A 16,650-nucleotide genomic window follows, 5' to 3' on the forward strand; every position below is an offset into this window, starting at 1 on the left:
TGGATAGGTGGATTGGGCAGGTCTTGCATCTGGGTGGGATTTGGAGTGGCATAGGGATGGATCATGATGTTGCGGAGGTTGTGTTGGCAACTGAACACCACTTTAGGAGAGTTGGGAATGATCTTGGGTAAGATGTCCCTCATTTCAGTTATTTGATTACCTATATCATCATGATAATTTCCATTACCTAGACCTTTTAATTAATTAGACTTCTAGTTAAAGTAAGTGCATCATTGTAATTAGGAAGCTAAACATAAGACATTGAGTTATATGCTTAAATGAGACTTTGTATATATATTAATTTTACACATTCCTGCACAGCGTACCTATTATGTGTGCAGTTATATTAGATATAGAATGAAAAAATAGATATTCTGGGGATCAGGAGACACAACAGCTTAAATTCCAGCTTGCTATGTTTCACAGTATCCACTATGTCTGCTTTGCAGAGGGTCACGTCATGACATACGGAGAGAGCTCTGCCAGCAGCGATTGAGCACACTGGATCTATCTGGCTGCAAATTGTGTCTAATGTCAGCACAAATTACACCTGATGCCTGGTTTCAGAGGCCATCCTACATTCTTACAGGTCATCTGGCAGCTTTGGCGAAGACAGTTAGCCTCACTTGCAGGGTACAAGCAGAGCTATCATTTTGCAGCATTATTCCCAAAACTAGTCATGATCCTCTCGTTTGGAGCTGAGTGAAAGGCTCCAACCAGGGTCTCGGACAATTCTGTGATGACCTTTGATGCAGATATGTTGACTTCCACTAATGGACCGAGAACTGTAGGAGCCCCTTAATAGATCAGGCGTGCACTACATGCAGGAATCAGTTAGTAGGGCAGCAGGGTATTTCTGATATGTACATCTGGCTATTTTAGAATAGAGGAATCCCTCTCCAGGCCCAATAAGATATATTCTGAATTTAGACAGGAAAGAATGCTGTCCTCTTTAATTAAAGAGAGTAACATTGTTCATCAGAGAAAGAAAATGTTAATCTAGTATTAGTTAACTGCAGGAGCATCTGTGCAAGTATCCCAGAACTAGTCTTGCTAATAAATGGTAATAATGCCCCAATAATACTTGTGACAGAAAGTTGGCTGAAACTAGATATTAGTAGCAATAAATTCTAAACTCCGAGTAGAATATATATTGCAGAAAAATGCAGGCATGTTTCTTGTGCTAAAAATTTTGGTAATATCTAGTGAGATTAGCACAGATTCCAAATGTGTAAAGTGAGTATTAAACGTAATTCAAACATGGTCAGTCAATGCCTTAATAAACCACTTGTCTCATGAGCAGTAGTGCCATAACATTTAGGGGGAACCTGGAAAATATTTTACAAAAAATTCTTGGCCATGTTGTTGTGTTAGGTGGAGATGTCAACTTATCACCTACAGACTGGGAGACTCAAGTGATTAGGGTGGCTAGTAGGGAAAGAAAGTCTAGTGAAACTGTTCTAAATGCCTTACCTGAAAATCACCTTGAACAGTTAATCAGACAACTGAACTGCAAAGGTAACAGCTCAGATCTGTTGGCGACAAACAGATGAGAACTCAGTTTAGAACATGGAATCAGTGACTGTAAGGCCATAATCATATGGTTTTGGATATGACTACAAAGAAAGGTAGGAAGGTCTCCCTCCCTAGCAACGCAATAGAAGACAGATTTCAGATTACTTGAGTGGTCGGCATGAAAATCTCATCCCCAGCACTAAAAATGTTTAGTATCAATGCATAAAGTTCAAGAGTACTGTTGAACGCACTTTAGATAAATATGTGCTGAGAAAAGTTGGGAGGGATAAAGACGACCTGCTGTGGTTCAACAGTAATATTTGAAAGGTGCTAAAAAGCAAAGAGAACTTCAATTTAAATGTAGCCAAAGTCTCATAGACACATAAAAACTGAATAACACCAAAATTTGTGTAAGGAGAGTCCTGCATGAAGCTTTCAATGAACTTGAAAGTAATATTCTATCTACTGACTTGACAGAAAATCCAAAACAGTTTTGGTCTTACATTAAGTCAGTAAATGGAACAAAGGCAAATTTGTTCATACTCTCGGATTCATGCACAAAGTTTGTCCAAGTACACAGTCAGCTACATCTCATCTTGTTGTTAAAAATCAGCTGACTACTGGAGTATATAAGTAAGCAAGCTAATTCGTTAGTTACATGCTTCGTAGATCATTTGAATGATTCTCGTATCAAAACAATGTGGAATGAGTTTACAACTGTTTATTCAGTTTAGTCTTGGTTAATGTGAATAGAGCTATGTGATGGCAGGCAGATCTAAGTGGCATGCATGTGGTTGTGCTGTGCAAGGGATAACATGAATTAACTTTGCATACCATGGCAGAAGTTGCCAAAGATGACCAATGCTGCCTTGTCTTATAACACATTTGAGTCAGTTCTTGTCAACAACAATGCAAGTGTGCAGTTGAGTGTGAGTGCACGACAATATAGCCACAGACATTAGCTCACTCATCTGCTGGACACCTGCACACACTTACACATAAGCTGCAAATTTCCTGTGTACACATAAACATTGCATTTCCCTTACCACTGCAATTGCACAAATTTTACTCAAATGATGAGTAATGAAAACAGATAAAAATTATTATTCTTGAATAACAAATAAAAATAGTTATTCAAAACAGTTATTCATCATCCATGAATAAAAAGTGTCAATAATAACACATAAATTTGAAATCAAATATTGCTCGAATTCTTTGTCACTTAATAAACAGATGTACATTTCCTTGCTTTTAAATTAGTTTTCAACACAACTCTTCCTTCAATCTTCCCATCATTAAGTTTATTTAATCTTTGAAGATTTGTCACATATTTTTCAAGTGCATAGAGGACGTTGGTGTATTATATCTCCTGCAATCATTCTTATTTAAAGATAATGATGTAAGATTTTCAATTCACAAAAGTTGGGAATCATCAATTCTACTATAGTTTCTGGCAAGTATATTTATTTATTCAGTCATCTATCTTTAAGTATTTGCATGCAATTGATGCCATCATGAATAATGTACAAGAGGTTTTATAAAGTATTATTGACATATTAGGAAACATACTTATGTACACTATGCCACCATACTACACATAACTGAAGTACATACATCATAAAACATCAGTTATATACAAAGATTTCTCCACATGGGAGGGATAAAGAAGACCTGCTGTGGTTCAACAGTAATATTAGAAACGTTGTATACAAAGAATATGGCTCTAAACATTGTTAAGTTGCTTATTGAGGTTCACACAGTAAAAGAAATATGGCACACAAAAATTTCCCAGTGTGGTTAATAGTAAAACATTTGCTAGCATTATTTAGTCACTTGTATATTCATTATGTACATAAGAAAAATACCAGAAGGGGTAAAAATGCATAAAAAGAAGTTACAAGCTAACACTATCATGAATTATTTAGTAAAGCAGGTCAACTTTTTAACAGTTTTAAAATTCTTTAACATTTCTAAGATGAAGCCTGAGTATCACCAGCATGCATTTCAATTTATTACTTATTTACTAGTAATTCTACTCACAACACATTTTGCAGACAGTATCCACATATAATACTGAATGTACCCGCAAAATTATAGCACTGTACGACACACAGTTCATAATTCAGGAGATATGGCACCTACAGTTATGGGTTATAGCCTGAGTGAGGCTCAGGGCTCATCTTGAAAGTGTCAAGAGGATAAAACATGTTCCCTTTCAGCCATTTTTGAGTGAAATAAGAAAATCAGCATGCACCTGCACAAGCAATGTGCTGAAAAGCCTTAGCCTTTCTCGTATTTGCATTTTTTTTAAAGTCAAGTGTAAGGTGAGTCTGTCTTTAATGTTTGATGATTATTATCATTATGAACCAACTGCCTAAGGATTTTTTTAAGTAACAAAGGCAGCTGCATCTAAAAAGAGATGGGACTGTCATTATCAGTAATTCTTTAGTCTCCATGGATGTTACTGTTTGTAATTTCAGAGATGCTCCTATGGCTTTCTTGTGCCAAATAAAAATTTTCCTAGCTCCTGGAGAATTACTCCATCGAAGAAAGCTATATCTTAGTTGGCAATGAAATAAGGCACAATAGGAGTTATTAACCTCTTTTTAAGAAAATGACATGTGTAATTTTTGGGGAAAACATTTGAGATCTGTAGTCTATGAGACTCGAGATCAACGCTGCACAAACTGAAAATAATAATAATAATAAATAATAATAATAATAATAATAAGGCTTCAAGAAGTATCTAAATTCTTTTCATAGTTAATACCTAACTCATTGGCTTCAAACAACATTTCGAATAACCTGAGATAATCTTTACCTTGCGTCTTTAGTTTAGTTATGTCCTTTGCTGAATTTATGAAAGCAGTATCATCTGCATAAAGCAGGCATGTTGCTGCACAGGTGATTTATTAATATTATAAACAGTAGTGGTTGAAGCACTGATCTTTCAGGTATGCCTCTAGTAACACTCAGGGACTATGATTTTTAATAATTGCACACTACAATTTGTTTCCTGTTACTAAGATAGTATTTAATGAGAGTGAGTTTCAGATCCCTAATGCCATAACACCATAGTTTCTCCAGTATTATTCTGTGGTCTACAAAGTCAAATGCCTTGCTCATGTCCACTTGCAAGGCTCTAGCAAACAGTTTGGATTCAAAAGAGTGTTGTACAAAAGAAATTTTCAATGGCTTTAACTGTTGATAACTTGCAACTCAAAACAATACCGTCGATTAGCTGGTACACTGTGTTTTGAGAAATGTGTGCAAATTTGGTTTTGTGTACTATATTTGATTATTTTGGAGAAAACAGGTACCATAAAAATTGAACAGTAATGTTTAGTGCAAGATTTATAACCATTTTTGTAACATGGAATGACTACTGTCTTAATTAGGCATTCCGGAAAAACACCACAAATAAACATCTAGTTTATATATGCACAGAGAAGTAATTAATATCAAGTCCATGTATCTCTAATCACTAATCTGGAGCCATTTAATTTGCTGTTGATTTAATTTCATCACATACTTCCAATTTTATCCAGTTGCAAATTGGTAAGCAGAATGTGAATTAGACTTCAGCACAGGTGTCAAGCTCTTCTTATGAGGATGTGAGGATTTAGAGTTAGCACCATTGATAAAAAAGAGTTTAATCATCTGGAGTGATAACAACATGAGTTATAACTTTATTATTATTAATTTGTTGTGATTTCACATTAGTTTCACCTACCAAATCATGTTCAAAATAAATTTTCTTATTACAGCATAGTGTCATTTAAAACTCATTACCCAATTTCTTTGGCTATTGTATAGTTAGTTGTTGGCTCCTATTGGTGATGGAAAGCAATAACAGTGAACTATTTGCTTTTAAATTGTGGTTAAGGCATTGGTGCAATCATTATAGCTGGTGTAGAAATACAAAAAAAAAGTCTTTCAATTGTCTCTTGACATTGTCTCGATAAAGTTTCTAGTGTGATTCAATATTATGAAATCTTTTATGTACTCAAACCTAGTGCCTATTCTGAAATGTTTCAGTCTCAAAGTTCTAAGTAACTGCATTTATGCATGTACAGGGTGTTTCAAAAATGACCGGTATATTTGAAACGGCAATACAAACTAAACGAGCGGCAATAGAAATACACCGTTTGTTGCAATATGCTTGGGACAACAGTACATTTTCAGGCAGACAAACTTTCAAAATTACAGTAGTTACAATTGTCAACAACAGATGGCGCTGCGGTCTGGGAAACCCTATAGTACGATATTTTCCACATATCTACCATGCGTAGCAATAATATGGCGTAGTCTCTGAATGAAATTACCCAAAACCTTTGACAACGTGTTTGGCGGAATGGCTTCACATGCAGATGAGATGTACTGCTTCAGCTGTTCAATTGTTTCTGGATTCTGGCGGTACACCTGGTCTTTCAAGTGTCCCCACAGAAAGAAGTCACAGGGGTTCATGTCTGGCGAATAGGGAGGCCAATCCATGCCACCTCCTGTATGTTTCGGATAGCCCAAAGCAATCACACGATCATCGAAATATTCATTCAGGAAATTAAAGACGTCGGCCGTGCGATGTGGCTGGGCACCATCTTGCATATACCACGAGGTGTTCACAGTGTCGTCTAAGGCAGTTTGTACCACCACAAATTCATGAAGAATGTCCAGATAGCGTGATGCAGTAATCGTTTCGGATCTGAAAAATGGGCCAATGATTCCTTTGGAAGAAATGGCGGCCCAGACCAGTACTTTTTGAGGATGCAGGGATGATGGGACTGCAACATGGGGCTTTTCGGTTCCCCATATGTGCCAGTTCCGTTTATTGACGAAGCCATCCAGGTAAAAATAAGCTTCGTCAGTAAACCAAATGCTGCCCACATGCAAATCGCCGTCATCAATCCTGTGCACTATATCGTTAGCGAATGTCTCTTGTGCAGCAATGGTAGTGGCGCTGAGGGATTGCCACTTTTGAATTTCGTATGGATACGGGTGTAAACTCTGGTGCATGAGACGATATGTGGACGTTGGCATCATTTGGACCACAGCTGCAACATGGCGAATGGAAACCCGAGGCCGCTGTTGGATCACCTGCTGCACTAGCTGCTGTTGGATCACCTGCTGCACTAGCTGCGCGGTCGCCCTACCTTTCCAGCACGTTCATCCATCACGTCCCAGTTCGTTGAAATTTTTCAAACAGATCCTTTATTGTATTGCTTTTCGGTCCTTTGGTTACATTAAATCTCCGTTGAAAACTTCGTCTTGTTGCAGCAACACTGTGTTCTAGGCGGTGGAATTCCAACACCAGAAAAATCCTCTGTTCTAAGGAATAAACCATGTTGTCCACAGCACACTTGCACATTGTGAACAGCACATGCTTACAGCAGAAAGGCAACATACAGAATGGCGCACCAACAGACTGCGTTGTCTTCTATATCTTTCACATCACTTGCAGCGCCATTTGTTGTTGAAAATTGTAACTACTGTAATTTCAAAAGTTTGTCCACCTGAAAATGTACTGTTGTCCCAAGCATATTGCAAAAAACAGTGTATTTCCATTGCTGCTCGTTTAGTTTTTATTGCCGTTTCAAATATACCGGTCATTTTTGAAACACCGTGTAGGAACAGAAAACTATTTTAATGGAAAGCTTACTGAGAGTTAGTCCCAAAACACTTTCTGATGACTCTAGATGTCCAGCACAATTCTACAAACATCTTAGAAGACTTCAGATTTAAAATCTGTTGACATCAGTTATTGGCATCCACTGAGTTCTTTCTTTGTTCCCTCAGTTTGTAGCACTACAAACACAAACTAATTGCATAATTATATAAACAAGTCACCCATATCCAATAGTTTCAGCAGTCTTGGTGCAATGGAGAAAGGTGCTGCAGTCTCATCTTTGGCTATTTACACAGAGTGCTTCTGCTTGTTAACAGTGGGAGGAGGGATGTATTAGGAAGTGTGGAGTTAGCTGAATTAAGCCGCACTCACTAGTGTAACATAGGGGGTGAAATTCATACAAGGACTTCTGGTAACATGACCTTAGTTTGCTGCCAGGCTGCTTGGATGATTTGAAGTTTTACATATTTATTTTTGTTTCGTGAAAACTTTGAGGTTTGCCGATGACAATGTAATTCTGTCAGAGACAGCAAAGGACCTGGAAGAGCAGCTGAACGGAATGGACAGTGTCTTGAAAGGATGATATAAGAATAACAGAATGTAGTTGAATTAAATTGGGTGATGCTGGCGGAATTAGGTTAGGAAATGACACACTTAAACTAGTAAAGGAGTTTTGCTATTTGGGGAGCAAAGTAACTGATGATTGTTGAAGTAGAGAGAATATAAAAAATAGACTGGCAATGGCAAGGAAAGTGTTTCTTAAGAAGAGAAATTTGTTAACATTGAGTGTAGATTCAAGTGCCAGGAAGTATTTTTGGAAAGTATTTGTATGGAGTGTAGTCATGTATGAAGTGAAACATGGACAATAAATGTTTAGAAAAGAAGAGAATAGAAGCTTTCGAAATGTGGTGCTACAGAAGAATGCAGAAGATTACATGAGTAGATCAAGTAACTAATGAGGAGCTACCGAATAAAATTGAGGAGAAGAGGAATTTGTGGCACAACTTGACTAGAGGAAGGGGTTGGTTGGTAGGAAATGTTCTGAGGCATCAAGGGACCACCAATTTAGTATTGGAGGGCAGTGTGGGGGGTAAAAATCGTAGAGGGAGACCAAGAATACAATACACTAAGCAGATTCAGAAGAATGTAGGTTGTAGTAGGTACTTGGAGATGAAGAAGCTTGCAAAGGATATAGTTGCATGGAGAGCTGCATCAAATCAGTCTCTCGACCGAAGATCACAACAACAGCAGCAACAATTAACAGAAGCTGGTCTCATCAGATTGTGCTTCTGATTATGACTTCTTCTGGGTACTGCGCTCTTTGAATTGAAATGTAAATATGTTTTTCCTCACATCTGTTATACTGAGTGGAGTAAATGATTGCGTATTTGTTTTTGTTTCATATAAAACAGCAGTTGGCTTGATCACATGATGTCCTGTGGACTCAGGTATCTTTGTTCCTGCTTACAAAATTGCTTAATTTAAATGCATTGTTAAGTGTGTTGCTTTTGTTCTTTTCTATTTTTGTTCACATATATTTGTCATAGTTCCTCTCAGTTAATGGACAACTCCATGTTACAGATTGTGGCAGGAATGGTATTCAACTTTATTACATCTTGACACATAATGAATATGTAGTTCTCCTTTAAATGTTGAGGCTTCTTGTCACTGAGTATGCTCTGTAGTCATATTGATACTACAAATCATGTATTTCAGCAGAAATCAATGTACTAAAATCATCCTCCCACTCAATTGAAAATTTAAAAGCATGCTTTCAGCACTACTAGTGAATTCTATACAACTAGTGTTTACTAAATGCAGTTACATTCAGTGCAGTGGAAGTATGTTCAGTTTAACATACAATACGATTTACAAATAAGCACTTCAATTTAGAATATTTTGCTGCCTGATGGTACCTGATACAACAACTACATACTCTGTCACTAAGACTACAAAGCATACCAGTCAGTACTCAGTGCAAAAACCAACACTATTCAATGCTGAATTACATACTCATTCCATGACAAGATTTAATAAAGTAGAATACCATTTCTATCAAAAGGTGTTAACATGGATTTCTCCATTAAATGCATAATGTATGAAAAATTGATTGAATAAAAATAATGTGGAATATGAGCAATATACTTATAACACAATTAAATCGAACAGTTAACACAGAGATTTTTAAAATGGATATAAGTTCACAGAACAACATGTGATTAAACCAGCTTCTGTTTTATATAAAATAAAATAAGTATGGAGTTATTTAATCAACCCAATATTATGGATGAAGCAAAAATTGGCCAGAATGTGAGCAACATATTTACACTGCAATTCAAAAACTGAAATACACAAAATACATGATAATCAGGAACACATTATGATGAAAGCAGCTTCTATGTCACATCACATGATTTTTTAGATTTTGACATGAGCTAAAGCACAATTGTTTCCCTTCATAATAGCCATTAAGTCAAACTGTAATATTGGGTTTTACAAATAAATAATTTTGCAGCCAAAAAGTGATAACAATGCCATTCACACAATTTTACATTACTGTAAACTCTAGCTATGAGATTTCTCCAGCATACAGAGTTACTCAAAAAGATCAAGACACATTCAAGTGATTGTAAAAAATGTTTGCATTGAAGTTAGGTACTGTATGTTTATATTTAGGGAAACAACAACTGAAGAAGTTCTTTGTGCCATGTTCGCAAATCTTCAGTGAGTAAACCAGAACCTGCATGGTACACATCTACTCTACAGTCCAGTTCTGCTCACACTCACCCTAGTGTCCGTATCAGAATCAGCCACACCTTTCCTGATACATCCTCATAAGTGAGCACTGTTGTGGGAAAGTGGAAGTGTGGAAACAGTGTCTTTTATGTAAGCTCACACGGAGTCAGGTATGGGAGGACATGGTGCCCATGCCAGCAATGAGAGATTGCCATCTGATGCACGATAAAGCCAGCACCCTAATGGTCTGTCTCTGAGAACGCTTGGACATTGCTAGGAAGTGCAATGGAGCACCATTCTTTTGAAAAAATGAAATGATCACTGTAGTCTTGCAATTTCAGTGTTAATTGCACAAAAAATCTTCTCCGTTAGACTGGTAGCCATATTGCTGGAGATCAATGTAGCAAAAAACTTCCCAAGCTGCTGTTTCCATACATACCTGTGTAATCATGAAGTACCTAATATCAATGCAAACATGTCTTAGTATCACTTGAAAGTGTTTATACCATTTTGGATAACCCTGTATTATTTTGTGGTTACAAATTTTTTTGTTTGCAGGCATGGATTTTCATGCCATTTTTCCTCATTTTCAGAGTTCACTGCCATACCATTTGGAGCACTGGTTTCATTCTCTGCTTCCATGTCATAACGTAGGCTTCACGCTTCTTACACAGGGGATGCACAAAAGAAACCGAATTAATTTTTTTAACTTATTTATTCACATTTTAAGCACAAGACTTCAGTCCCCTTCAAAGTACTCTTCACTTGCATTAATATACTTGTCTAATCTTTTATTCCAGGTAATGGTATAATACACAATCTGCACTAATCAATTTTTGTTTTTATTCCAGGCAATACGTGCTGTTCTCGGGGTTTTTGGCATGATAATGCTGTTAGTGGTAGTATTATTTATATTCTTTTTTATTCATGCTATTATTGAAACACCCTGTAAACTTTTTATTGTACCAGAATTATGACACAATGACACAATGATATCAGATTTCCAGGCAGAAATCTTGCACTGGCCAACAAACACTGCCAAATTCAACAAAGTCAAGTCTGTGATAATATATTATTTACACTGCCTCATATATCACCCCAAGTGATTCACTGACATGATACTATTGTTCATGCACAACACATTCCCAAAACAAAAAGCTCAGAATACTGCTCATTTATACAGTGTGTATTTATAGCAACATTTTCTTAATATTGTATATGTTTCATGCTTTTTGTTAAATTTGTGGTAAATACATTGTTATTACTGTAATAAATCAATTCACCAAAAATACCATTACTAAAATAATAAAGATTTTGAAAAAAAAGGCATTCTGTTTAAGAAGATGGTGGCTTTGTTTATTTTTGACACAATCAGATTTTATGACACAAACATTCCATGATGATGCCAAATAAAAAGCTTATAGTAAGACCTTAAAACAAGTAAAAATATTTTCACTAGGTCTACTTGTGAGTTGAGTAAAGTTCTATTAAAATACATGTTGGTCATAACCATGGATGGCATTGGGTGAACAAATATTCATGAGTTGTCATACTAAACATAGTACCAAAAAATGAGGGAATTATAGACACAACTACGTATACTTTTATTTCCCTACTCTTTGTCCTAGATGCATGCATCCTGTGTGAGACAACCTTCACTTATAAAGACCATAAAATATGACACATTTACAATAATATTTCTATCAATTATTCATAAAATATAATAATAGGCTACAGATTGTTAAAGCAGTAAAACCATATTCAAAACAGAGTAAAGTCTTTACAATAAAAGGACCAAAGGAGTAATCCTTGTGGTAGATATGTCAAAGGGTTGATGGCATTACACTTCAAGCTACTAGAAGTTTACACTACTGTCTATCAGAAGAGACAACATAGACCAGATGACAAGGGTGGCTTTCTGTTGTAGCTCACTTGCACTCCTCTTCTAGCTGGGTGAAGCATAGCAAATATCTATATTAACCAGTTAGAAAAGACCTTTTTGAAGGTTCCTTCAGACATTATTAGCCACACAGTATAGATAAAAGGTACACTGATGACTCAGTCAGTCAGCACAGAGGGAAAAGAATGCAAATACAGAAGTTGGCTAGAAAAAGTGAAACGATCGTGTGGCGTTGATGGCTGGGAGGCCCTGTCAGGGGAAGCTCGACATCCGGGTTGCAAGTCATATTTCAGGTAACGTCACATTGTACGACTTGCACGTCAAGATGAAATGATGATGAAGACAACACAACACCCAGTACACAAGTCGAGGAAAGCCTCCTACCTGGCAAGAATCGAAACTGGACCCACAGCATGATACGCAAACATGTTACCATTCAGCTAAGCAGGGGGACAGTCAGCTAGAAAGTTGAGCAGCATGCATTCCAAAATCAAATTCACAACAGAATCTAAAATAAACAGAAAGATAATACATTTTTTAAAAAAAATTTCACCATTTCAAAACAAAAACAGACATGCATTTCAAATATATAGCAAACCACCATGTATGGACGTGTTTAACAATTTCTAATCTGTTCATCCTCTGTCAGAAACAAGCATATTTTACCCTATGGTACATACTGTACAGTAAATCAATAACAGTAATAAATGAAAATATAATAAGCAAGGGTGGACAAAAATATGGTAACACCAAAAACATAACACATTACAATGGCTGATATGTTGTTAAAAAAGTGCTGCTTTTCGAGACAGCTTCAGTCATCTCCAAACAGATAAATACAGGTACTGTATGGTTTTCAAGATAATCTTATACCATTCTTCCTGCAAAATAATGGTAAGTTCAGTAATGATGATGGACCTGGATAATGATCATGTGCCCTTCTCTCCAAAGGAGACCACAAAGGCTCAACATTATTGAATCTGGTGACTGCAGCAGCCAGGGAAGATGCTACAATTCGTTGTCTTGGTACTTACCATCACCATTGGGGAACAAATGTGTCATGGGACGGGCCTGATCAGCCAAAATGATCACATAACCCTTGGCAGTGATGCCACATTGCAGAGTGTCCGTGGAATACCATGATATGGCTGCCAAAATCATCACCGAAAACTATTAAGTTTTGCTCTTGAAATGTAAGCTCAACCATCTGACCAGATGATTTTCTTCCATAGTTTCAAACTCCCGGTTTTACAGATTTTGTACCATGTTTTCCTGTTATGAACAGTTGCATCTCTGATGAGTGGTTTTGAAATTCAAGCTCACGCTGCAGTTCCCTGCTTATGGAGTTCCCCTCATGTTTCAGTGCTGGCAGGATTTGCAAGTGCAACATTTAGTTCTGCTGTTACATTTGCAGCTGTTGGCCTCTTATATTTTATCACAGTCCTCTTGAATAATTGTCTGTCATGATCACTCAAACACACACTTTCATGCATTGTGGTTTAGCAAATTATGTTTTTTAATTTCTTGATATGCAGTATAAATCTCCAACATGGTGCCTTTTCAAGCACCAAACACCTCAGCTACTTGGCATCCATCATGTGAGCACCAACAACTTGCTCATGTTCAGATTCACTTAGCCATGGCATAATGCACTCACAACTTCACAGAATGCTGTTCTGATCAAGTTGACACCTGCAACATATTGAGGGCATTCCAAAGGTGTTGTTCATGGTCAAATGCTACAACACAATGTGCAGACTAGGCTAACATCAGCAGTTATGTTCAAGAATGCATTTCTCATGGTGTTTCCATATTTTTGTCCAACCTCCATAATATCAGCAGCAGAAGAAAACACATATAAAAGTTGGGACATGAGCAAACTTTCAGAGCCTGTGACTCCTTTTTCTGGGAGAAGTATCAAAGAGAAAGGCAGAAGAATAAAGGAAAAGATTGGCAAGAGTTAGGAAATAGGGAAAGTTACAAAAAGTCACCCCAAGCCTTTGGTCAGGGCAGACATACTGGATGGAATGAGAAGGAAAGACTGTAGAATAATACAGCTTTCATTACACCAAGCAGAAGCAAAGAAAGAAATTGACATATCTGGAAATTGTGAACACCATATACAATACAATTAAAAAGAAGATAAAGTAGAGAAAGAAACTACGTATGCAGATGCCATAAGGTCAAGTATGCAAAACACAGTATAAAATTAAGCATGTATCCAGAAAAGTGCAGTTACAATTGTATTCAGGATATCAGACAACATAAAAACCCAATTGCATCATAACTTGTTACATAAGAATAATAAATATGGGATATCTGAGGCCTATAAAATATCATGCCATGACTGAAGAAACTTTTATTGGCCAGACATGAAGGTCGATCGACTTGTGATTTAAGGACCACACCATGCCGACAATAACAAAGCATTAGACTTATATATGCAAAAGGAGGGACACAAAATTGGTAAGACTCTGAACAACTATAATTTTATGTAAATTGAAAAAAGTGAATGGTCAGATAACAAAAAAAAGTAAGATTTGTATTACAAAGTAGAAGGAAAAGAACAAACTCCTCAATGAGCAGACTGAGTTTGCAACAGATGCTCATTTTGATATTTATGGCAATCTATTTAGTTGAGATACCACTGTGTCTTGCATGTTTGCTCCAACAGATAATTTGGCCTTCATGTGACAGAATGCTGCACTATGGCATCTGGACCATGTTTTGACTTCTGAGTAACTAATGTGAAAGAGTTGCAGCCAGGAGTGCCAGTGAGCTACAGAAGAAAGTTATCCTTGTCATCCAGTCCATATAGCCTCCTCTGAACTTAAAGGCAGTAGCCTAAAAATTTAGCAACATGAATTGCAGCACCCTCAGCCATTTGAAATGTGTACCATAAGGATTGCTCCTTTGTTCCTTTTATTCTAAAGATGTTACTTTGTTATGAATTTGATTTTACTGCTTCGGCAACTTGTAGGCTAATTTTATATTTTACAAATAACTGACTAAAATATATTGCAAAGCTCTCATATTTTACAATTTTTACAAGTAAGTATTGGTTTATAGAGAATGCATGCATTTAACACAAAGACTAGGGAAAGAAAAGTATACCTACTTGTATCTATAATTCCCTAATCTTTGGTATTAGTCTTAGTATGACAATGTATGAACATTTGTTCATCAAATTCTGTCCATAGGTATGATCCACAGATATTTCTGCAGTACTTAAGTCAAAAGTAGACATAGTGAAAATATTTTTACTTGTTTAAAAGTCTAAACAGAAGCTTTTTTACTTTTCCTATTGTACCATTTGAAGATTGCCATTGTGAACCAAAACTGATTACAGTTGCATCATAAAAAGTGATCATGACAACAACAAATAAAACTTTACAGCAATGGAAGAATGTAATTATTTATGTCATAAATATACCGTATCTGGATTTCTGAGAGTAAAAATGTATGTGTGTACACAAGTACAAAAATGAGTCATATGTTTGTAACATTGCCACAGATATCAGAAACAATCACCAACAACAGCATAGAGAAAGCATCTAGCAATTTTCTCCAAAGTATACACATGGAGAATGACAGCCCCATGAAAAACAGCTACATTTTCCTAATGTTGTGGTCTACCTGGACAACATATTCTATGTTTGATCAGCTTAAAAAATAGTCAACAGCTTTAATTATGGATAGTTATTGTTCAATGATCTCATTTAAAAGTGCAGGCAGTCAAATCATTGTCACTAAATGTTATTTGAGTGAAGCACTGTGAAATGCTGAGCACAAATAATTAAAAACATTATTGCAAATAGTCGCAATAAAATGTAACTAGCTCTAATGGCTAAATTTCAGATAATTAACTTGCTGATAATCAGTGATCCTGATTGAGGTGTGTAACTCGGATTTGTTGTATTTCCCCCACCACAAACAATATCTGGGTTCATGTATGTCAGACAATTTGTGTCAAATTAATCAAATGAGTGATGAAGCAGAAACAGTAAAAATACTTTTAAAACTTGTTTATTGAATCACAAATTGACAAAAACAGACATTGGTTTTGTGTCTAAAACATGAAACAGGTGTGACAGAACCATGACTATTGCCATTGCTCCTAATATAGCTTCCAACAATAAAAAATTGTATTGTACATTGTTTCAATCACATTTATTTGAGTTTACAATTAAGATTTCAATACTTTTACAAAAATGGTTATGGAATTTGGCAATACAAATCATTGCAATGTTTTTGAATTCATTAGCATGTCAAAATATTATTAAGTTCATGACAAAATAATGTGAAATACGTGTTCATAATTTTTGGTGATAGTTTTATAGGTACAAAATGGTTTCTGTTCCTAACATAAATCCTGTGGCTTAACAGTTAGCTGTAACATAATTATTACTTTGCTACATACTAATTTTGTGATTAATAAAGTGGACTTTGTTTACATTGATTTTGACAATTTTCAGTTCGTGGTTTGATAACTTTACAAATTAATTACAGTGTATCTTAGTTGTTGGTACCAGTACATTTCAAGCTGATTTATTTCAACAATACAGTAATCCAATAATGATACAATACAAACTCTTTCATTTTTGTAACTTTGCAGCCTAGTATCGGATACTTTGTTGTCATCAGACTCGTAGTTTTTGTTAAATGTTGTCTTATTACACACAGCATGCACACAAGACTTGTTGCAAAAGAGTGCAAATATGTTCACATGCCAAAATGTTTGATGAGGAAGGTGGAATGACTGTTGAAGAAGCTGGTTCCCCACTTTCCCGATTTTCTGTCAGAGTTATTTATAGAGAAGTATATTCACCTTTTTTGCTGCTCCAACATAAGTATTTTTCAGCTGGTTCCCTTCCTC

General features: G+C 36.1%; 1 protein-coding gene across 1 annotated transcript in view; it reads left to right on the forward strand.

Moving 5' to 3' along the window:
* Positions 1 to 16,442, forward strand: part of LOC126267271 (kynurenine 3-monooxygenase-like) — a 169,268-nt gene extending 152,826 nt beyond the window's left edge. Inside the window, exon 11 of the mRNA XM_049972336.1 lies at positions 10,726 to 16,442. Within this exon, the coding sequence (XP_049828293.1) occupies positions 10,726 to 10,851 (126 nt within the window). The 3' untranslated portion in view covers positions 10,852 to 16,442. The remainder of the gene's footprint in view (positions 1 to 10,725) is intronic.
* Positions 16,443 to 16,650: the final 208 nt, after the last annotated feature.

The sequence above is a fragment of the Schistocerca gregaria genome, chromosome 4 (genome assembly GCF_023897955.1).
Source record: "Schistocerca gregaria isolate iqSchGreg1 chromosome 4, iqSchGreg1.2, whole genome shotgun sequence".
Taxonomy (NCBI): Eukaryota; Metazoa; Arthropoda; class Insecta; order Orthoptera; family Acrididae; genus Schistocerca; species Schistocerca gregaria.